General features: G+C 50.7%; 6 protein-coding genes across 6 annotated transcripts; 5 read left to right on the top strand and 1 right to left on the bottom strand.

Annotated features, from left to right (window-relative positions):
- Positions 1-3800: 3800 nt before the first annotated feature.
- On the top strand, positions 3801-6388 carry LOC9647120 (transcription factor AS1). The gene is made up of 3 exons (XM_002962269.2): positions 3801-4969; positions 5025-6205; positions 6261-6388. The coding sequence occupies exons 2-3, from the start codon at positions 5036-5038 to the stop codon at positions 6282-6284; spliced, it is 1194 nt and encodes a 397-aa protein (XP_002962315.1). The 5' UTR covers positions 3801-4969; positions 5025-5035; the 3' UTR covers positions 6285-6388.
- A 79-nt stretch (positions 6389-6467) lies between these two features.
- Positions 6468-9013, top strand: LOC112348666 (pentatricopeptide repeat-containing protein At4g02750-like). The gene is made up of 3 exons (XM_024681634.1): positions 6468-7130; positions 7275-8495; positions 8666-9013. Exons 1-3 carry the CDS (start codon positions 6468-6470, stop codon positions 9011-9013), a joined length of 2232 nt encoding a protein of 743 aa, XP_024537402.1.
- On the top strand, positions 8718-10923 carry LOC9629146 (glucan endo-1,3-beta-D-glucosidase). Its single transcript, XM_002962267.2, has 3 exons — positions 8718-9201; positions 9268-10638; positions 10710-10923. Exons 1-3 carry the CDS (start codon positions 9114-9116, stop codon positions 10742-10744), a joined length of 1494 nt encoding a protein of 497 aa, XP_002962313.1. The 5' UTR covers positions 8718-9113; the 3' UTR covers positions 10745-10923.
- Positions 10924-12567: 1644 nt separating this feature from the next.
- Positions 12568-14805, bottom strand: LOC9647118 (pentatricopeptide repeat-containing protein At4g02750). Its single transcript, XM_024681623.1, has one exon. The coding sequence runs from the start codon at positions 14803-14805 to the stop codon at positions 12568-12570; it is 2238 nt and encodes a 745-aa protein (XP_024537391.1).
- Positions 14806-15470: 665 nt separating this feature from the next.
- LOC112348662 (pentatricopeptide repeat-containing protein At4g02750-like) lies at positions 15471-17420 on the top strand. Its single transcript, XM_024681614.1, has 4 exons — positions 15471-15635; positions 15804-16379; positions 16473-16997; positions 17121-17420. Exons 1-4 carry the CDS (start codon positions 15471-15473, stop codon positions 17418-17420), a joined length of 1566 nt encoding a protein of 521 aa, XP_024537382.1.
- Positions 17421-17660: 240 nt separating this feature from the next.
- Positions 17661-19341, top strand: LOC9629145 (squamosa promoter-binding-like protein 14). Its single transcript, XM_002962265.2, has 3 exons — positions 17661-18240; positions 18324-18469; positions 18526-19341. The coding sequence occupies exons 1-3, from the start codon at positions 17945-17947 to the stop codon at positions 19152-19154; spliced, it is 1071 nt and encodes a 356-aa protein (XP_002962311.2). The 5' UTR covers positions 17661-17944; the 3' UTR covers positions 19155-19341.
- Positions 19342-19640: the final 299 nt, after the last annotated feature.

Here is a 19640-nt window from a genome sequence, read left to right as displayed (position 1 = left end):
ACTATACACCGACTCACACGTTTCCCTCGTCACCCTACCATCAGCGTGGCGCTCCCACTTGAGGAATGCCACAAGGTGCGTGTGGAAGAGCAAGACGCAGTAGACAACCCATGGCTTCCGTGCCGCTTGCTCCAGCTTCGAGTCTAGCACGGGATACGCGTCCATCACCGAGCCAGCAGCCAAAAACACCAACTCCCCTGGTCGCTGTGGCCGATTCGTGACCCTGTGGAAGTAAATGCTAGGATATGGACTTCTAATCGTAAGCTCTCACCCAGGACGGGGCAGGGTAGCTACGTAGTCCTCGAGGAATTGCTTCTCGTCGTACGGTGAGACTTTCCAACTCTGGTCCCCCTTCCAGTGTTTAAATATCTGATCCATTTTGAGCATATTCTTTTTCTTTTTTGATTGTTTTCTTAACAATCAATTAATCATCGTTCTGGTGTGTGCGGCATTGAGCACTGGGAATTGGGAGGGAGCAGTTCCACACCAGCGAATCCATGCTCATCTTTTCTTTCTTCTGGTAAGTAAGAGATACTCTTAGCTTGTTACTGACATCGTGCCAGCTTGGAGCCTGGATCGCGCGAGGATGGTTTTTCGATCGGAATCGCCCCCCAATTCCTTCCCTTGGAGAGCGATGATCGGCACGCATCAAACGGCCGCATGAGCCATTGCCGCTTCCGGGAGCAGGAGATGACAAAACTTGTTTCGTCCCAATCCTGGTGAAGAAACTTATGATCGCTCTTGTGTCCGGGGCATTGGAACCGTGGGATGTTGCGAGCCCCGACGCGCTGAGTCAGAGGCCCTGGTCTTCGCTGCCCGGGACCAGGCGCAGATTCCAGGCCCTTGTCTAAAAGTTGTCAAATGGTGAGTTTGTCTACAGGATCCTGGGAACCTTGGCACGCTTTTGCGCACACTATATAGCATTTGCTTGGGTAAAGAACTCTAGAAATTGTTTTCCAGGATGGTGTGTTTTTGCCGCCCGGTCCTTTCAACGACAAGACACTGTGAGCTGCCTGCCCATCGCGGCCGGAATCTGGTCACAGATCCAAGCCTTCGGCAAAGCCAACGCAATGAAATTCTACGCCGGCATCCCGGAGCAAGTTGGGCTCCACTCAAAGTAAACTCTTCCGAGGAACGATCAAAAGTTTGAGGATTTGGACACCATTTCCAGAGTGTTGCTCCGTGGATGCCTTCGTCCGGGCCTCTGGAAAGAAGAAGGTAGCTTCACCACACCGATGCCATCCACTGACATGAGGCTCCCCGGCACAGTTAAGAACACTGTGAGCTGTGAGCACATAGAGAGCTCTTGAGGAAAAGAAAAAGAGAGTGAGAGAAGGCACAGATCACCCAGCACCTCCAAATATTTCATGACCATTTGTAGAATATTATAACTTGTAAAAAGGTTGATTCCCATTTGGATTACTTTAAACTCTGTTTATAGTTTTTAAAGGATTGAATTAAGCACCTAAGATATTTGGCAATCTAACGGCTGAGATTTTAAGCTCTTAAAAACTTTTTGTAATCATATTAGTTTTCTTATCATTGTTCCAAATTGTGGTTAATTTCTTCTAGCCACTCTTCTCAGAAATTCTCGAATTCTCATTCGTGGAGCAATGCAACAACAATCTTCTTTAAAATCTCATGCTTCATGGTGGGTGCTACAAGACCGTATAAACAATATATATGAATTCATGAGAATGTGCAGAAGGTCAGTGCGTGATCTCTCTCTCTAGAAATTGGTGCAATCAATTGGTATGAGAATCCTGTCATGGTCGCATACGAAAGTATGTGCTGCAAGGTTTTCTTTCATGGCCCACTTTGTTCTTAAATAGAAGGATAAATATTATAGAATTTATATTTGAAGTTGAAAAAGGAAGGAAAGCACCATCAAATCAGTGCTTAATCACATGGAAGCTGTGCCCATGAAAGTGTCCTGGGATGACGAAATCAAGCAAGCACCCGGTTGCACAAAGAAATTATAAAGCCAAATACATCCTCCAAGGGATCCAAGAGACAAGACGGAAAGAAAGAAGGGGAAATAATCCAACAAGCAAGAAGAAATTAGAGGGGCAACAATCAGGTTGTATACTTTTTGCTTTTATGTTCCGTTCATTTACTACCAATTCAGGAAAATACCAGAAAAAGCTTAAGAATCGCTGCACCAAAAGAGATGATCCAAACGTGCACAAGAGCACAGTGAGAGAGTAGGGTTCTCTTTTTCTTTTGTCAGCAGGCAATTTACTGTGGAAAATGTGGTGAATGGGCCAATATTGTACACTGGCCACTGCTCTTGTGTATTGGGACGGGCATCTCCAACAAGATCTTTATGGAAAATCTAACTTATATTTTCTTTTTCCATTTATACAAGTCAATATAATTATAAATATAGATATTAATTTTCAATTGTTCACTTTTACAATCCCAAAGAATCTTAATTTTAATTTTAACAGTAAAAATACCAAAGGACTTTACTCTCTCTCTCTCTCTCTTGTTTAGAACCAATCAAAACAATAAAAATTAAAGATTTTAATATTTGATAAGGATAATTATAGCAAATAATTTGTGATTTGCATGTTTTGAGGGAAACTACACCTCTTTAAGGAGAGGTGTACCTGGGGTGGGTGGCCTGGTCAAACAATGTATTAGCTTGCAAAATATATAAATTTAAAAGACATGTGTGCTTAAACTGTTTCTCACAAATATTTTTATTCAATGCATATGTATATATTGGCATGCATGTCCAAGTACGAATTCTTAATCCTTATTAGTTTATTGCCATGTTAGCATCTTCTACTTTGTCTTTTAAGTTGGCAAGAATGTGTGGCTAAATTCAACTGAATTAGAAGCAAAGCTGATTAGGCATTAAAGGTACTACCCATCAAATGTTGGCCATGAGACTCCATGTACTGGCTATTATCAACCGCCAATTGCACTAATTTGGCAATGCCATCATTATGTTGGAGCTTCTAATACATTAAACATGCATTTGCAAAGGTGTTAATCTACTCTAGAACAAAAAAGAATTGCAAATGCTACATATATTGCAACAGGGCATTCAATCTCTTTACTAAGAACAAAGGTTTGACATAAAAGAATTAAATCCCATGCCAGCACTAGGTGATGGGATGAAGTTATTAATGAATTGATAAAGATTGTAGTGCTGTATAGCATATTAGATAAGCCTAAGTGCACAATCTTGCTATCAAAAAAGAGATGACATGGCTGCACATGTGGCATGAAGTGTTTATTTATGTGGTATACTATTTTGCATACAAATGTTATAATGCACATAATCATATTGTGATATATAATTGTAGCGAAATGATGTATAACAATCAAACTAGGATTGTGTGGAATTGAAAACCAAAAACAAATATCTGCACATGTGTAAATAAAAAATGCACCCATATGCAATTACATATTTGTTGCCATAGCTTGCTACTCTTTTACTATGATTTTTAATAACCTAATTTTCAATTATTTTCTTAGAGAGATTAAGATTATATTTTTTGATGCTATTATTAAATATTATCATTCACTTATTTATTTTTAGATTTTTCGTTTAAATATTAAATCAAACTGAGACTGTTAACAAATGCCTTTGTTCTTAACCAAAGGAAACCGAGTTCAAGTTTTAAAAGTAACCAGATTTTCCGTATGGATCTTGTCTTTCCTTTAGATGCCACCGCCACGCGTCCGGTCAGAATACACCAATATACAAGAGCAGTGGTCAGTGTACGAACGCGTACAATCTTGGCCCATTCGCCACATTTTCCACGGTAATTGCCCGCACTGAAAAGAAATAGAGAACCCTACCCCTCACTCACCGTGTTCTTGTGCGCGTTTGGAGGCTGTGGCGTCTCTTTTGGTGCGGCGATTCATCTTCTTCGCAGATAAGCTCTTCTTCCTGAATCTGTGTAGCGAGATGGCTCCACTGCGCTAAATCTCTCCAATTATCCGGCGCTCGCCATGTCTGTGTGTCGCTAACCCCGGATCTGCATTGCATTCTATGGCTGTGGCAATCCGCTAGAGGAAGGATTTCCTTATGGCGTCTCTCGGCCGCTAGAGCTCTCTGTGTGTGAAATCTCGCCATGCTGCGCTAGAATTGCTTAACCCTGCCCCCCGATCATGTCTATCACGCGTTAAGTCGGTGCGTTCCATGGCTGGATTTGACATTTCCATTCGTTAAGTCGGCGTGTTCCATGGCTGGATTTCGTTAAGTCACAGCGTCTTCGCTCCATCCATGGCAGCTTGTCGCTAAGTTTTTGAGCTCAATTCCCATGGCTCGTTTCACTCGCTAAAGTCGAGAAGAAAGAACAGAAAAGATGCTTGCCTTTCGTTAAAGTTGATGTTTCTTTCCATGGTGTTTTTCCTGCCTTAAACAATCGAAAGTATGGCGTCTCTCAGTCGCTAATTTCCTCGGGTTTTTTTTACCAGGGCCTGTCGTTAAATTTTTTTGTGCTTGCTTGCTCAGTCATGGCGGCTATGCGCTAAATCGCTCGCGTTTTTTGTGTAACAATGTTGCGTCGCGTTGTTGGTGTATATACTTAGAACTTGGCTTGAGTTGGAGCTATGGCAGTCCGCTAAGTTCGTGACCAGCCATGGATGTAGAAGTAAGTGCGATAGTCTTGTCCTCGGGTAGCTAAACTCGTCGTGGTTTTCTTGCGTTTTCTCCTCGGTGAGTGGTGATCATAGTAGTATGTGATCCGCATCGAAGTTCACCTGGCCAGTATTTTCTCGTTTATGGCGTTTCTTCGTCATCTTCTTCTTAGTATCAAAGATCGCGGTAAAATAGCTGTAAACTTTGATTGTTCTTGTTCCTTAGTGCCCTGGAGTTCACGTTAGTTTCCTTGTTTCTTTTTTCCTCTTCTTTTTTCTGCTGGCCAGGTTTTTTTTCTCTCTTTTTTTTTTCCTGTTCTTTTCTCCATTGAAGATGTAGTCAACCTTTGCAAAAAGACAGCACGAGAAGGTAACGCCTCAATGTTTTTTTCTAAACAAATGGTGGCATTTGTTTACTCTTTCAGGATTTGTGAAAATGTCAATCGCAACGAAAGATAGACAACGCTGGCAGCCCGAGGAAGACGCTATTCTATGCGCTTACGTGACACAGTATGGGGCAGACGACTGGAACCTCATCTCCGAGCGGATGGGTGAACCGCTCGACCGAGATCCCAAGTCGTGCCACGAAAGGTGGAAGAACTATCTCAAACCTGGGATCAAGAAGGGGCCTCTCACAGACGAAGAACAGCAGCTTGTCATCAAGCTCCAGACCAAGTACGGCAACAAATGGAAGCGCATTGCGGCCGAAGTTCCGGGACGAACAGCTAAACGCCTAGGCAAGTGGTGGGAGGTTTACAAGGAACGCTTGATCAAGGACAAGAAGAAGTTACTGAGCACCCATGCAGCGACGGGAAACTGTGACAGCATGGTCATGGAAGCGATGCATCTTCAAGCTCTAGCTCCGGGTTTCTCGAGGCCTTTCCTTTCGAGCACGCCTGATCTCTGCGTCAACGGGGCTCCTGCGTTTTCTACGTCGACACCAGATGCGAATGACATATGCGGGCCGCCGACAGTATGCCAGGATCACTTTGGAAACAATGCGTCTGGAGTTACCACCACCGAGGCTTTGTCCGGGGATGAAACGCTGCTCACTCTGGGACCGTCTACGACCTTCCAGAAGCAGTTCCCAATGGAGGTGGTGGCGACTTCTGGCGTGACTATGCCAAAGTGGATCCCGAAAAAGCTGGAGATCCAGATCGCCTCGACGCTCACTGAATCGTCGCTGTCTCTGTCCTCTTCGCGGACAGCCGACGAGGGGCTCGACTGCCTGGATCCAGCTTCCGAGTCAAGCGACAACAACGAAGGCTCGAATCTGTCAATGTTTGAGCTTTTCAAGGAGCTGAGAGAGCAGCGAGAGAACTGGATTCAGCAGAAGAAGGGGATCAGCTCGAAGCTCAAGGAACTCAAGCAGCAGCTGGAGTGTGAGAAGGCCGAGAAGCAGCGCCAGAAGATCCAGGAGGTGGACGCCAGAGTGAAAGCTCTCAAGGAGGAGAAAAAGCAGTTTTTACAGAAGGTGGAGCAGGACTATAGCGAGCTGGTGTCCAATCTCGAGAGAGACGCGGAGATGAAGGAGAAGAAGCTCACGGAAGCTTGGACGCTCAAGTATGACAAGCTAGTTCACACATACGAACGATATACCCTCTCGGTACGTATTGCCTCCGTTACGTTTTCTTCGCAGCTCACTTTGCTTGATCGAACAGGGGCCAGTCTTTCACGCCGAGTAGTATGATCTCTTACTACGTACTCTCATAGATAAGTTTCTATCTCTTCTTTGTCTTCGTTTGTAGCGTTTTTTCTAAGTTTTATTTGAAGTAGGAGTTAGTTAAAACTTGCGAGCTTCTTAACGATTTTTCCTGTGAAAGTTACAGGGGTCATGGATCCAAAGTTGGTTCCAAGTGATCAAAGCAATGGCGCTCCAGGAATTTGCGCAGCGCATAACTCGCTGCCGGGATTGCAAGGATTTGTCCGGCGGAAGAGAGGTTCACGCTCAGGTGGAGCGCAGCGATCTCGCGAACAATCTCTTGCTCAAGAACCTCCTGGTGGAAATGTACGCAAAGTGTGGGAGCTTGGAGCAAGCATTCGAGGTCTTCTCCAGCATCCAAGCTCGCAATGCCTTCTCGTGGAACATCATGATGTCCGGCTACGCGCAAAATGGAGATCTCCGCAACGCAGAGCGTGTCTTTAGAGAGATTCCTCCTCCAGTGAGAAACCTCGTCTCCTGGAACACTCTCATGGCAGCGTATATCCAAAATGGACGGCTCGCGGACGCCCGGGATCTCTTTGATCAGATGGAGGAGAGGGACGTGGTGACGTGGAACACGATGCTCGGAGCATATGCCCAGGCCGGGTATCTTGACGAGGCTAGAAGAATCTTCGATGGCATGCCGGCGTGGAACGTTGCCACGTGGAACGCGATGATTTGCGGGTGCGTAGAGAACAAGCATCTTGCAGTGGGAGATTCTCTTTTGGAAAAGATGCCGGAGCACAGCTTAGTAGCGTGGAATGCCCTCCTTGCAGCAAATGCCGATGCCGGGCATCTGGAAACCGTGTTAGGCATATTCAAGCGTATGGTTTTTCGCGACGTCGTTTCGTGGACGGCTATGGTCGCGGCACACGGGCATTACGGGAATATCCTGAAAGCGCGATACGTGTTTGAGTGGATGCCGGAGAGGAATATAGTTTCCTGGAACACCATGCTTGCGGCATATGCCCAGAATGGGCATCTGGAAGATGCCAAGCGCGTGTTCTTCGAGATGCCCTATGGTGATTTGATCTCCTGGACGGCGATGCTGTCGGCGTATGCGCAGAACGATCGAATCGGCGAGGCGATGGCGATGTTTGATCGAATGCCACGACACTGCGTCGTGTCGTGCAATGCAGTGATCACTGGGTTGTGCGAGAGCGGTGATCTTGCTGCTGCCAGGGCTCTCTTCGATGCAATGGAACAGCGCAATCTCGTCAGCTGGAACGCGATGATCTCCGGCTACGCGCGGCGCCAGGATCTCGCGAGCGCGAGGGATCTGTTCGAGAGGATGCCGCGGCGGGATCAAATCTCCTGGAACACCATCGTTGCGGGCTATGCCCAGCACGGGGAGCTGGAGGAATCGAGGAGCCTGCTGGATCGAATGCCCGAGCGCGACGCGATGGCGACCACGGCGCTCCTGGCGGCGTATGCCCAGATCGGACTCTTGGAAGAATCGATCGAGCTCTATCAGGGGTTCCCTTCTCCTAGCCGAGACGTGATCCTCTCCACGGCGATGGTGGCCGCGCTGGCGCAAGCCGGGAGGCTCCACGAGGCGCAAGAGCTCTTCGATCGAATGCCACACTGGGATGTGGTGTCGTGGACGTCGCTGATTGCTGGCTACGCCCATTTCGCCCACTTCAATTCCGCGATCGCGCTCTTCGCCGCCATGCCGTGCCGCGATCTCGTCGCCTGGAACGCGCTCATTGCCGGATTGGGGCAGAACAGCCGGATCGAATCGGCGAGAGCTCTCTTCGATCAAATGCCGTGGCGGGATCTCATATCGTGGAACGCGATGATCGCCGTCTACGCGCTAAATGGGCACCATGCTTTGAGCCTGGAGCTCTTCCTGGCGATGGCAATGGAGGGATTGGAACCCAGCGATGTGACCTTCAGCAGCGTCCTCACAGCCTGCGCCCACGCCGGGATGATCGATCGCTGCTCCAGCTGCCTGGAATCGATGCGATCGGACTACAGCATCGAGGAGACCCTGGAACATCGACGAGCCCTAGTCGATATCCTGGGGCGATCTGGGCAGCTCCACAGGGCCCGGGAGATGATCCAGCAGCAATCCGGAGATGGGATTTCATGGACGACGTTGGTGGGATCCTGCAAGATCCATGGAAACCCGGATCTCGCCAAGCACGCCGCCAGGCAAGCGTTTAGCCTCGATGCCAAGAACTCCGCGCCTTACGTGCTTCTCCACAGCATTCAAATTCCCGCCACTTAGGTTGGGTGGATTTTAAATTTCCCTCCAAAAATATGTTTAAATTACCCGCCTTTGAGTCTAGGGCTCGAGCTCTTGGGCGATTTGGTAGGCGACGATTTTCATGCCCTGGGACGATGGAGTGAGCGGCAACGCAGGTACAGATAAATTCGGCGATGGATAGGTCACCGGATTTCCCAGAAATTTGGTGCGTGTCTCAGCGAACAAGCGCCAGATCTCTGCCTGCCGCTGTCGGGTCGATTTCGCGGTCGCCTTTCTTCCTCTTTTTTCTGCCAAAGCGAAGCGGAAGAGGAAGAAAAGCTTCTGGGTTTAAAGGAGGGAGAAGCTTTAGCGACGTGTCGCTATCAAATTTGGACGAAAAGGAGCATAGATTTGTGGGCTGCAAGAGACGAGGAGCTTGGAACTTTAATACCGGTTACTGGAAAGAAAGAATGACGAGAAAAGAGGCTCTGGGATGTTGGCAGCGGCAGTGTCGTACGTTGTGAGCCTTTGCTACTACTTTTGCAAAGGTGGCATTTTTTTCTCCTCGGGGGGCATTGCGAGGTGAATGCGAAGAACGAGAAGGCGAGGAGGAGGAAGAAGAAGATGGTGATTGGAACCATCGGGAAGAAGAACAAGGTGGCTATGCTCTTCGTTGCTCTGTGGCTGGTGTTTGCGTGTAGCATATCGTCAGGTATGTTGTTTTTTTTCCTTTCTCCTGGCCGAGCCTGAGATCGTTCGCTCCTGTTCGTTCTATCAGCGGAGGCAGCCATAGGCGTGAACTATGGAAGCCTGGCTGACAACCTTTCTCCTCCAGGGGAAGTTGTCAAGCTTCTTAAGTCGTCGTCCATTGGGAAACTCAAGCTCTACGACGCAGACTCGGCCATGCTCTCTGCGCTCTCGGACACCGGCGTCGAGGTGGTGATCGGTGTGACCAACGAGGAGATCCCGAGGCTGGGAAGCCCGAGCTTCGCAAACGCCTGGGTGTCCAAGAACGTCGTCCAGCACCTCCCAAAGACGAAGATCAAGTATATCAGCGTCGGCAACGAGGTTCTCACCACGAGCGAGCAGCAGCTAGCGTCCGTGCTCCTCCCGGCAATGCAAAACCTCCACAACGCGCTCGTGGGTTTCAAAGCTGACGACCAGGTGAAAGTCACGTCGCCACAGTCGCTCGGCATCCTCTCGGTCTCGTTTCCTCCATCCAGCGGAATTTTCAAGTCCAAGGTCGTCGACACCGCGCTCAAGTCCGTGCTTCAGTTCCTGTCGCTCACCAAAGCGCCGCTCATGATCAACGCGTATCCTTACTTCGCCTACAGGAACAATCCGTCCGACATCTCGCTTCCATACGCTCTCTTTCTTCCAAACGGAGGCTTTGCGGATCCACGAACAGGCCTCGTCTACACAAACCTCCTCTCGGCACAGCTGGACGCTGTCTACTTCGCCATGGAGAAGCTCGGCTTCCCAAACATGGAGCTCTCGGTGTCCGAGACGGGGTGGCCGTCGGTCGGGGACGTGAGCGAGCCGGGTGTCAGCGTCCAAAACGCCATGAACTACAACAGGAACCTCATATCCTTCGTCAACTCGGGTGTGGGAACTCCGGCCCGGCCTCGCGTCCCGCTCGAGGCCTACATCTTCTCTCTCTTCAACGAGGACCTCAAGCCGGGGCCGACGTCCGAGAGGAACTTCGGCATCTTCCGGCCGGATGGAACGCTATCTTACGACATCGGCTTGATGAAAACCACAGCGGCAGCTCCAAGCACAGGCTCTCCCGCGACAAACTCGAGCTCAAACTCCACCACCACTCCGGCGTCGAGTCCCCCGGCTCCGGCTTCTCCAGCGGCGGATCCCGGCCCCCCGAACAACCCCGGGATTGGACCCGGAGGTCCCGGTCCGGTGTGGTGCGTCGCCAAGCCGAATGCCGATGCGAACTCGCTGCTGGTGGCGCTGAATTACGCTTGCGGCGAGGGTCTTGCGGATTGCACTGCGATCCAGTTTGGAGCGCAGTGCTTCTACCCGAATGATCTTCCATCGCATGCTTCCTACGCGTTCAACAGCTACTTCGTCAAGCACGGGGGGAACAAGTGGAACTGCTACTTTGGGAACACGGCGATGCTCACCCTCTCGGATCCAAGTGAGTTTTCCATCCTCGCTCCTTTTCTTCGTTTTGCTTGAACGAGGCTTTGGTTTCTTGTGTTCTTGCAGGCTATGGTGTGTGTACTTATCCTTCCGTCAAGTAAAAGCCACTAAATGCTTGAATAAGTTAACAGTTGTTCTTCAGTCCTTTGATGGTAAGTAAATAAATAGTGTTATTTTTATTTAAAAAAAGTATAAATTTTAAATCTTTTTGGAGAAGAATGTAAATAATTTTATAAACTCAATTAATGATAAGATATACTAAAATAAATATACTTAAATATATTTAAATATTATATAATTAGTTTGCTTTAGGGTAGTGAATATATTTAGAATATGCTTGAATATTTTAGGATATTCTACCATCTAACAGTTGTTATTCATTTAGATTAATCTTGTATTTATAATTTATAAACATGTTTATAATTTATAAATTTCTTAAAACTCTTTTTAGTATATTCTTTTTTATTCTATCAATAAAGATTAATCTTGTGTTTATAAATTACAAACATGCTTATAATTATAAACTTTATTTGATCAATTAGATTGATAAGTAATAATAAACTACCATTAAGCAAACCAAACATTCCTAACTCATAACAATTTATTATATATTTCCACTAATAATTAATACTAAACAAATCTACTAGAGAAAGCTGTCCCCTTTCCTGTACATGGCCGTACCTGAGAATCTCGCGCCGTAGCTCCTCGTCCACGAAATCGCTGCATGGCGCTGCGGCATCGCCATCAAATTCCTCCTCGTAGCTATCCACGGGTTTGTGGAGACAAAGAAAATTTCGATTATATCAGATGGAAAGTTTGGCACCGCTTTAGGCTGTTATCAGATTATCTTTCGTTGTAGCTGGGTGTGATCTTACCTTGTTATGCTGAAAAAATTGGCTGGAGCAAGTAGTCGATACTAAACACTTCAAGTGAATGTTACCTTGATAATAATGGCTTGGTAGCAGCATCAATCGCATGAACCATTCCTGATCTCTCCTCTCACTTTCGGGTTGTTGTGCAAACTTGGGGCTTATATAGCGGGGAAATGTCGCTCCACTTTGAATGCTTGTCAATGGCACGGATTTGATTGCGGCATCTACAGTTGTTCCGCGGTCAATTATAATAATGTCTATGGTCTATGATCAATGAATTTGGGTCTTTGGTCGGTTAGGATCCAATTACGAGGCTCTGCTGATTTCTCTGTAGTTCCTTCGAGGGCCTCAATGAGATGTCACGAAAGAATTGCGGTTCGCGGTCGCAAAAGAAGTTTCGTCCGGATTAACAAAATCAGACCTCACTTTTGGCAAGTGTATAGTAGCCAGGAATTGTTTGCAACTTCACCTTGATTCTCGAGGTAAAAAACTTGTTATATTAGCTTTCGAAGTGAGAAGCATGGCCTTGGGAATTGCCTTCCAAGGACTAGATAGTTTCTAGTTGTGATGTGCTGGGTTTCCTTCCTTTGTTGCCGCTGGTGTTCTTCCTTCTCTCTCGTTACAATTGATTCTACTTGGTGATCCTAATGAAATGGCTGGAGATGATGCTGGTTTTGACGGCGACTGGAAGGGCCTGGCAGCAGCAGCGCCATGGAGAAACAGAAGAAGCACGGCCAAGATCACAACATGAACCATCCTTGCTCTCTCCATTTTCTGCAGAAAACTTTAAAGTGACTGGAGCTAGAAAACTCGGAGAAGAAAACTTCGAGTGGAGTTTCAAATTCCCTTTGAGTTTATCGATCATATCAAAGCGTGAGGTTTTTATAGATCTGTTTTTCGGCGAGACAAGACCAGGGAAGTTTCGGTTGACTTGAACCTCGCGGTTAGAGCTACAGCAATGTGGAATAGAATATACCTGGACTAGAACTATGCATTTGATTGTATTGAGAATCTATCATGCGTGAAATCCATGGGAAAATTGAAAAGTGAATTTAGTTATATGTAGAGAATATAGTATTTGAGAGTAAAACGTATGCTCCAGCCTTTCCGGCTTCTATTCTAGTTACATGCCCTGCTGCGAGCTTTGCTAGAGACCTGTGATCGCCTCCTTGAGTTCTGTATGATCCCAGTAAACTCGCCCAAGCAATAGAACTCGAAACGTAAGGCATTGTTTCCACAAGCTCTTGCGATCTTCCAACTTCACCAGACCGCGCAAGGAGATCTATCATGGCGTGGTAGTGCTGCAAAGTAGGGAGAGCATCCCAGTCCTTAGAGATGCAGTGGAAAAAGTTCCTGCTAACTCCCAGCAATCCCGAGTGGCTGCACGCGAAGAGAACGCACAGCAGAGTTATGTCGTCGGCTCGGACTCCATCCAGAGTCATGGAGTGGAAGAGCTCGAGAGCGAATTTCCAGCGACCATCTGTCGAGTTTGCGGCGATTATCGAGTTCCAGGACGAGGTACTCCGCTCGGGAAGCTCGTCAAAGAGCTTCTTTGCCCGCTGGAAATGCCCGTTTTGAGCGTAGGCTGCCACCATCGCGTTCCAGGAGATGATGGTCTTCTCGGAGATTTGATCAAAGAGCTCTTTTGCTTGGATCAATCGTCCGTGCTGAGAGAAAGCCGTGACCAGGGCCGTCCACACCACGCAATTCTCTCCAGCTTGCATGAACTGCTGGACAAAGTCGCGAGCGTCGTCGAGTCGATCGTGGCGAGCATAAGTTTCGATCAGAGCCACCAGCGAAGCAGCGCCAGCACGAGGATTCCTATCAAACATCCACTTCGTTTCTTCCAGATTTCCAGCTCTGGAGTAGCCATCCAGTATAGTGTTCCACGACACCCCGTTCCTGAGAGCCATCTCCTCGAAAATCTCCCTCGCCTCTCCGATAGATCCATTGGCGACACATCCGGCGAGCATCGCATTGCACGAACAGAGATTCCTCTCGGGCATCGAGTCGAAGATCGCCCGCGCGGAGCTTAAGTCGCCACGGTTGGCGTGAAGACTGAGCAAACTCGTCCACGAAACAATGTTCTTGCGGGCCATCGAGTGGAAGAACTCGACCGCGAGCTCGTAGAGACCGGCATGAGCATAAGCCGCGAGCATCGCGTTCCAGGAGACGAGTGTGTGGCGTTCCATTTGATCGAAGAGCTGCTTGGCTTGATCTACATGCCCGTGTTGGGCATACCCCGAGATCATTGCATTCCACGACTGGATGTTCCTTTTCGGCATCCCATCGAAGAGATTTCTCGCGCTTTCGAGCGATCCGGCTTGCGTGTAGGCTCCGATCATCGCGTTCCACGACGCAACGTTTTTATGTGGCATTCTGCCGAAGATCTCTCGAGCTGCTAGCAAGTCTCCGTTATGGGCAAATGCTGTCACCAGCGTTGTCCACGAGACAACATCCGCTCGAGGCATTCGATCAAAAAACTCTTTCGCCTCAACAACGTTTCCTTGATCGGAGAATCCAGAGATCATTGCGTTCCAAGCGATTGGAGTCTTTTCTGGCATCCTCTTGAAGAAATCTTTAGCTTGTTCGATTTGCCCGTTCTGGGCAAATGCAGCGACAATAGCAGTCCAAGAGACGCTACTGGGATCTTCAATCGATTCAAAGATCTCGAGCGCTCGATCAACGCGCCCAGCTCGGCTATAAGCAGTGATCATGATCGTTTTATAGACGAGGTTATCTTGTGGCAAATCCGAGAACATCTCTTTCGCTTGCAAAACATGCCCTCTCTGGGCATACGCCGCAAGCATGATACCCCATGATCTCTCATCCCTCTCGGGCATCTCTTCCCAGATCTCCTTCGCCCTGCTCAAATCCCCATCCTCCTCACAGTAGGCCAAAACGAGCGAATTCCACGACGCCACAGTTCTCTCTTTCTCTGGAATGCTGTCGAAGATCTTCTTGGCCTCGTCCACGCAGCCGTTTGATCCGCAAGCGCCGATCATCGCGCTCCAGGAGAAGGAATTGGGGCGGCGAATCCCTGAGAAAACCATCCTCGCGTGATCCAGGCACCCGCATTTGCCATACATCTCCACGAGGAGATTGGCGAGGAGCTTGTCACGGCAGTGACGGCTTCGCCGGATCCGGGCGTGGATGCGCTTGCCTGCGTCGAGATCGTGGCTGGATCCACACTGCCGAACGATCTTGGCGAGGATAGAGACCTCATCGTGGCGATCATCGTGTTCTTGGCCAAGAGGAACACAGGGCTTTTGGGCAAGAACACATACCATGGAACCATCTCTTTCTATTTCCTCTGTTTTTTAGGGTTCTTGGGGTCTCGTCGCCGCGGCCATGAGAGGGCGCCAGCATGCTCCATGGATTCCTCGCCGCCCCAACCGGATCCGCGACCTCGCAGCTAGTTGAGCGCCGGCCGCGGTATCCCGGCGCCAAGAAGAAATCGCCAGGTCAGGTATCGATCGATTCCGCCTCGCAGCACGCGGAATTCGTCCGGCTCGTGAAATCTTGCAGCAGCTCCAAGGATCTCGAGGCCGGGAAGCGCGTCCACGCCCGCATTCGCGCCAGCGAGCACAGCCACAACAAGCACCTCGCCAATCTCCTCATCGGCATGTATGGCAAGTGCCGGAGCCTCGAGGATGCGCGCCGGGTTTTCGACGCCATCCCGGAACCCAATCTCTTCTCCTGGAACATCCTCATCTCCGCGCACGCGCTCAACGGCGACCCCCACGGCGCCAGGAACGTCTTCGATCGGATGCCCGAGAAGGATGCCGTGAGCTGGAACACGATGATCACGGTGTATGCCCAGATCGGGCATCTCCAGGAGGCGCGGGTGATGTTCAAGGCGATGCCGGAGCCCGACACTGTCTCGTGGAACGCGCTTCTCGCGGCGTATGCCCAGAACGGGCATTTGCTCGAGGCGAGGGTCTTCTTCAGGATGATGCCCGAGAAGGATGTGGTGTCCTGGACGACGATGGTCACGGCCTTCGCCGAGAATGGCTTCCTGGACGAGGCAAGGAGATTCTTCGAGCTGATGCCACAGCCGGATGTGGCCGCCTGGAACGCGATGGTGGCGGGCTACGCTCAAGCCGGGTGCTTGATCCAGGCCAGGCTCATGTTTGACGAGATGCCCGCGAAGAACTCCACGTCCTGGAACTCGATGATCAATGGCTACATCCAAAACGGCGAGCTGGAGCAAGCGAGAGTCTTGTTCGACGCGATGTCGGACAAGAACTCCACGTCCTGGAACCTGATGATCTCGGCTTTCGCGCAGAGAGGCCACCTCCAGGAGGCCAGGGACGTTTTCGATCGGATGCCGCACAAGAACTGCATCTCCTGGCACACGATGATCCAGGCCTACGCAGCACACGGCCGGATCGACGAGGCCTCGGCGCTCTTCGACCGGATGCCCGAGAGGATAACTACCTCCTGGAACGTGATCATCGCGGCGAAGGGCCAGTACGGGCTGGTGGACGAGGCGCGGGAGCTCTTCCGCGCGATGCCCAACAGGGACGTGGTTTCGTGGAGCAGCATGATCACGGTGTATGCCCAGAACGGGCATGTCGAGGAGGCCAGGGGGGTGTTCGAGCGGATGCCGAGGAGGAACATCGTCTCCTGGACGTCGCTGCTCTACGCCTACGTCCAGAGCGGTGAGGTGGAGCTCGCAAAATCGGTTTTTGATCGGATGCCCGAGGCCAACTTGGTGTCGAGAACCGCGATGATCACGGCCTATGCTCAAGCCGGGCATATGGAGCAAGCCCGGAGCTTGTTCCAGAGCATGACCCATCACGACGTGGTGTCCTGGAACACGATGTTGGCGGGCTATGGACAGAACGGCGACCTCGCGCAGGCCTGGGACTACTTCGCCCGGATGCCCGAGTGGAATGTGGTGTCCTGGAACGCGATGGTGGCGGCCTACGATCAGAACGGGCACTGGGAGCAGGCAAAGCTCCTCTTTGATTCCATGCCGGAGAGGAATGCCGTGTCGTGGACGCTGCTGCTTTCGACGCTGGCCAAGAGCGGGGACGTCCCAGCGGCGCGGAAGCTCTTCGCGGAGCTCCCCGAGTGGGATACAGTGGCGTGGAACTACATGATCGCGGCGTACGCGCTCCATGGTGGCGAGCAGCAGCAGGAGACGGTGGAGCTGTGGAAGGCGATGAGCTTGGAGGGATTCAAGCCGGACGCGGTGACGACGATCGCCATGCTCTCGGCGTGCATACACAAGGGGCTGGTGGAGAGGGGCCGGGGATTGTTCCTGGCGATGGAGGGCGATCACGGAGTGGCTCCAAAGCAGGCGCACTTCCGGTGCATGGTGAGCGTGCTGGGACGCGCGGGGCAGCTCGGGCGGGCCGAGGAGCTGAGCAAGACGATGCCGTTTGTGGCGGACTCGATCGTCTGGACGGCGCTGCTGGATTCGTGCCGGGCTCAGGGAGACGAGCGGCGAGCCATGCCGGTGGCCGAGAGCTTGGCAAGATCGGAGCCGGGCGATGCCGCTCCATATCTCCTCCTCTCCAGCATCTACAGTGGCTGATCACGGTCGAAAGCTTGGATTTTTGGTTTCGATCGCGGTCGGCCTGGTCTGGAGTGGCAGAAGAAGTTAGCGGTCAAGCTTGAAACTTTGGTCACAGCTTTGGTCGATCGCTATCGGCCTGGTGTGGAGCGGAAGAAGTTAGCGATCAAGCTTGAATTGGTCACAGCTTCGGTCGATCGCTATAGGCCTGGTCTGGAGCGGAAGAAGTTAGCGATCAAGCTTGGAACTTTGGTCGCACTTTTGGTCGATCACGATCAGGCTGGTCTGGAGTGGAAGAAGTTAGCGATCAAGCTTGAAACTTTGGTCACAGTTTTTTGTCGATCGCGATTGGGCTGGTCTGAAGTTAGCGATCAAGCCTGAAACTTTACAGTTTTGGTCGATCGCGATCGGGCTGGTCTGGAGTGGAAGAAGTTTGCGATCGAGCTTGAAACTTTGCTCACGGTTTTGGTGAACCAAACGCACAGAAAAAGAGAACCCGTGTGAGAACCTTCAAATTTTAAAATGAGCGGAATATTCTCGTGGCACATTCGCTGACAGGAATCGACCCCCCGACCTGTGGAAGTTTGAAAGGATGACTGGCTATATAGTAGCTGTGTAGGCGGCGGCCCTTTGTTCGAGGCGGGATAATTGAGTGTCTGTGGGAGAGAGAGAAAATGCGCGATGGTGGATGGATCGTCGCGGTCCACTGGACGCGAGGATTCTTGGAGCTCCGCCAATCGCAGAGATCCACCCCAGCGCACTCCATCGATCCAGGGTTTGATCGGCTGAAGTGACACGCGAAGAGAGAGATTTCTTCCTTGTCTCCCAGAATCTAGCGCTCTAGCGCGTGCTCTTGGCGCCTCGATCGCCGAATCGCGTCGCGTGGGGGCTGGAATCGCGATATTATGCAGCGGCAGGAGCCGAGCTTCGCGGAGAAGCGTGGATTTCCAGGCGCTGGAGCTGGAGGAGAGGTGTTCGTGGCTGATCGTGGCGGCGGCGGCGGGGCAATGGTGGGGAGGAAGAAGCAGCGCGGGCCGTCGCAGCCGCAGGTAGCGCCCGTGTGCCAGGTCGAGGGATGCGGCACCGATTTGCGGGGATCCAAGGGCTACCACCGGCGGCATCGCGTGTGCGAGGTCCACTCCAAGACGCCCAAGAGCGTGGTGGACGGGATCGAGAAGCGGTTCTGCCAGCAGTGTAGCCGGTGAGAGCAAGGTTTTAGGTCGCGTGGCTATGGCAAGAACGCTTGTTCTCATCGTTGCCTATCTCTTCTTCTTCTTCTTCCAGGTTTCATGTCCTCGAGGAGTTTGACGATGGCAAGAGGAGCTGCCGGAAGAGGCTGGCGGGGCACAACGAGCGGCGGAGGAAGCCCACGCAGATCATCGAGTCGGGGCTGGCGATCGTTTCTTCCGGGAAGCTGGGCATCTTTCCAGGTACGAGAGAGAGTGATCGTTTTTTCCATTCCCACTGATTTGGGTGTTTCTCTCAGGGGATTACAAGCCCACTGTCCAGATCCAACACGACCACCACCACCAGCGCCACGTCCTGGATGGATCGTTCCTGAGCAGCTGGCCGGATCAACACCAGCAGCAGCACCACCACCACCAGGACTCCAAGATCCTATCGCCCTCTTCGTCCTCGTCCCAGATCTACCAGGCCCTCCACGGCGCCAGCCTCTACGACATCACCCAGCAGCACCAGCAGCTCATCCAGTTCCTCAAGAGCTCCTCCTCTTGCTCCCCGTCCTCCTCCACCTCTTCCTCCTTCCTCCTCCCTCCCCTCCCCCCTCCTCCACCGCTTTGCAACAGCAACACATCTTCGCAAGGCGGTGCTCTCTCTCTTCTGTCAGCCGGGCAGAGATCATCGAGCGCGGCATCATCTTCATCTCTGCCAGTAGTGGCTTCTTCTTCGTCTCCTGGATTTGGAATCACCGCCACCACCACCACCACCAATGGTAACACCAGCAGCAGCAGCAGCAGCAGCAGCAGCGATCACTACACCAGGCGCGCATCGCCCAGCTTCGATTCGCTGCTCCAGATCCCGCCCCACTTCTTCGTACAGGGGGCGTCCACTTCGCAGGGATTGGACATGCTGGTCCACTCTAGATCGCAACTCTAGATCCAAGGTCCGACCAACAAGAACTTTGGAACCATGGGTGGATCAGTTCAAGCCAGATGGGCATAGATTTATGATGCCATCTTTTCGGCAGCGATTGCCTGTTGCGTTAGTACGCAGCAACGCAAAGCGCTGCATTCCTTGTGATTTATTGGAGGGATTGCAATGTGTACATGCTGTACTTGCTTCATGTGGTTATGGAGTGTGAGTGTACAGATCTAGTGTGGTTTTCTGGAATCTGGGGATGAGAGGACAACAACAATGGAGAGATGGAGATTGGAGAGATAGGAATTTGGAGAGAGAGAGAGAGAGAGAGAGAGTGTGATAGAAGAAACGCGCCCCCCCCCCCCTCTCTCTCTCTCTCTCTATCCCTTGTAAAAAGTTTTACAAATGTGGATTGATTGAGAAAGGAGTGGAGTTAGCCTTTGATTGATCAAGGCGGAATGGGGGAAATTTTTACGTGATTTTGGCTGGAAAAATGATTGGGGG

The sequence above is a fragment of the Selaginella moellendorffii genome, unplaced genomic scaffold, assembly GCF_000143415.4.
Source record: "Selaginella moellendorffii unplaced genomic scaffold, v1.0 SELMOscaffold_1, whole genome shotgun sequence".
In the NCBI taxonomy this organism is placed as follows: domain Eukaryota; kingdom Viridiplantae; phylum Streptophyta; class Lycopodiopsida; order Selaginellales; family Selaginellaceae; genus Selaginella; species Selaginella moellendorffii.
The sequence above is the reverse complement of the archived record's forward strand: the minus strand, read 5'-3'. Positions and strand labels throughout refer to the sequence as shown.

Bases quoted from the DNA above. Each gene is read 5' to 3' on its own strand.
- LOC9647120 (XM_002962269.2), top strand. From the start codon at position 5,036: ATGTCAATCGCAACGAAAGATAGACAACGCTGGCAGCCCGAGGAAGAC. The intron at 6,206-6,260 runs GTACGTATTGCC...TTGATCGAACAG, and splicing joins ACGAACGATATACCCTCTCG to GGGCCAGTCTTTCACGCCGA.
- LOC112348666 (XM_024681634.1), top strand. From the start codon at position 6,468: ATGGCGCTCCAGGAATTTGCGCAGCGCATAACTCGCTGCCGGGATTGC. The intron at 7,131-7,274 runs GTTTTTCGCGAC...GCATATGCCCAG, and splicing joins TAGGCATATTCAAGCGTATG to AATGGGCATCTGGAAGATGC. The intron at 8,496-8,665 runs GTGCTTCTCCAC...GCGGCAACGCAG, and splicing joins CCAAGAACTCCGCGCCTTAC to GTACAGATAAATTCGGCGAT.
- LOC9629146 (XM_002962267.2), top strand. From the start codon at position 9,114: ATGGTGATTGGAACCATCGGGAAGAAGAACAAGGTGGCTATGCTCTTC. The intron at 9,202-9,267 runs GTATGTTGTTTT...TCGTTCTATCAG, and splicing joins TGCGTGTAGCATATCGTCAG to CGGAGGCAGCCATAGGCGTG. The intron at 10,639-10,709 runs GTGAGTTTTCCA...GTGTTCTTGCAG, and splicing joins GCTCACCCTCTCGGATCCAA to GCTATGGTGTGTGTACTTAT.
- LOC9647118 (XM_024681623.1), bottom strand. From the start codon at position 14,805: ATGGTATGTGTTCTTGCCCAAAAGCCCTGTGTTCCTCTTGGCCAAGAA.
- LOC112348662 (XM_024681614.1), top strand. From the start codon at position 15,471: ATGCCCGAGAAGGATGTGGTGTCCTGGACGACGATGGTCACGGCCTTC. The intron at 16,380-16,472 runs GCCTGGGACTAC...CACTGGGAGCAG, and splicing joins AGAACGGCGACCTCGCGCAG to GCAAAGCTCCTCTTTGATTC. The intron at 16,998-17,120 runs GCAAGATCGGAG...CTGGAGTGGCAG, and splicing joins TGCCGGTGGCCGAGAGCTTG to AAGAAGTTAGCGGTCAAGCT.
- LOC9629145 (XM_002962265.2), top strand. From the start codon at position 17,945: ATGCAGCGGCAGGAGCCGAGCTTCGCGGAGAAGCGTGGATTTCCAGGC. The intron at 18,241-18,323 runs GTGAGAGCAAGG...TTCTTCTTCCAG, and splicing joins TTCTGCCAGCAGTGTAGCCG to GTTTCATGTCCTCGAGGAGT. The intron at 18,470-18,525 runs GTACGAGAGAGA...TGTTTCTCTCAG, and splicing joins GAAGCTGGGCATCTTTCCAG to GGGATTACAAGCCCACTGTC.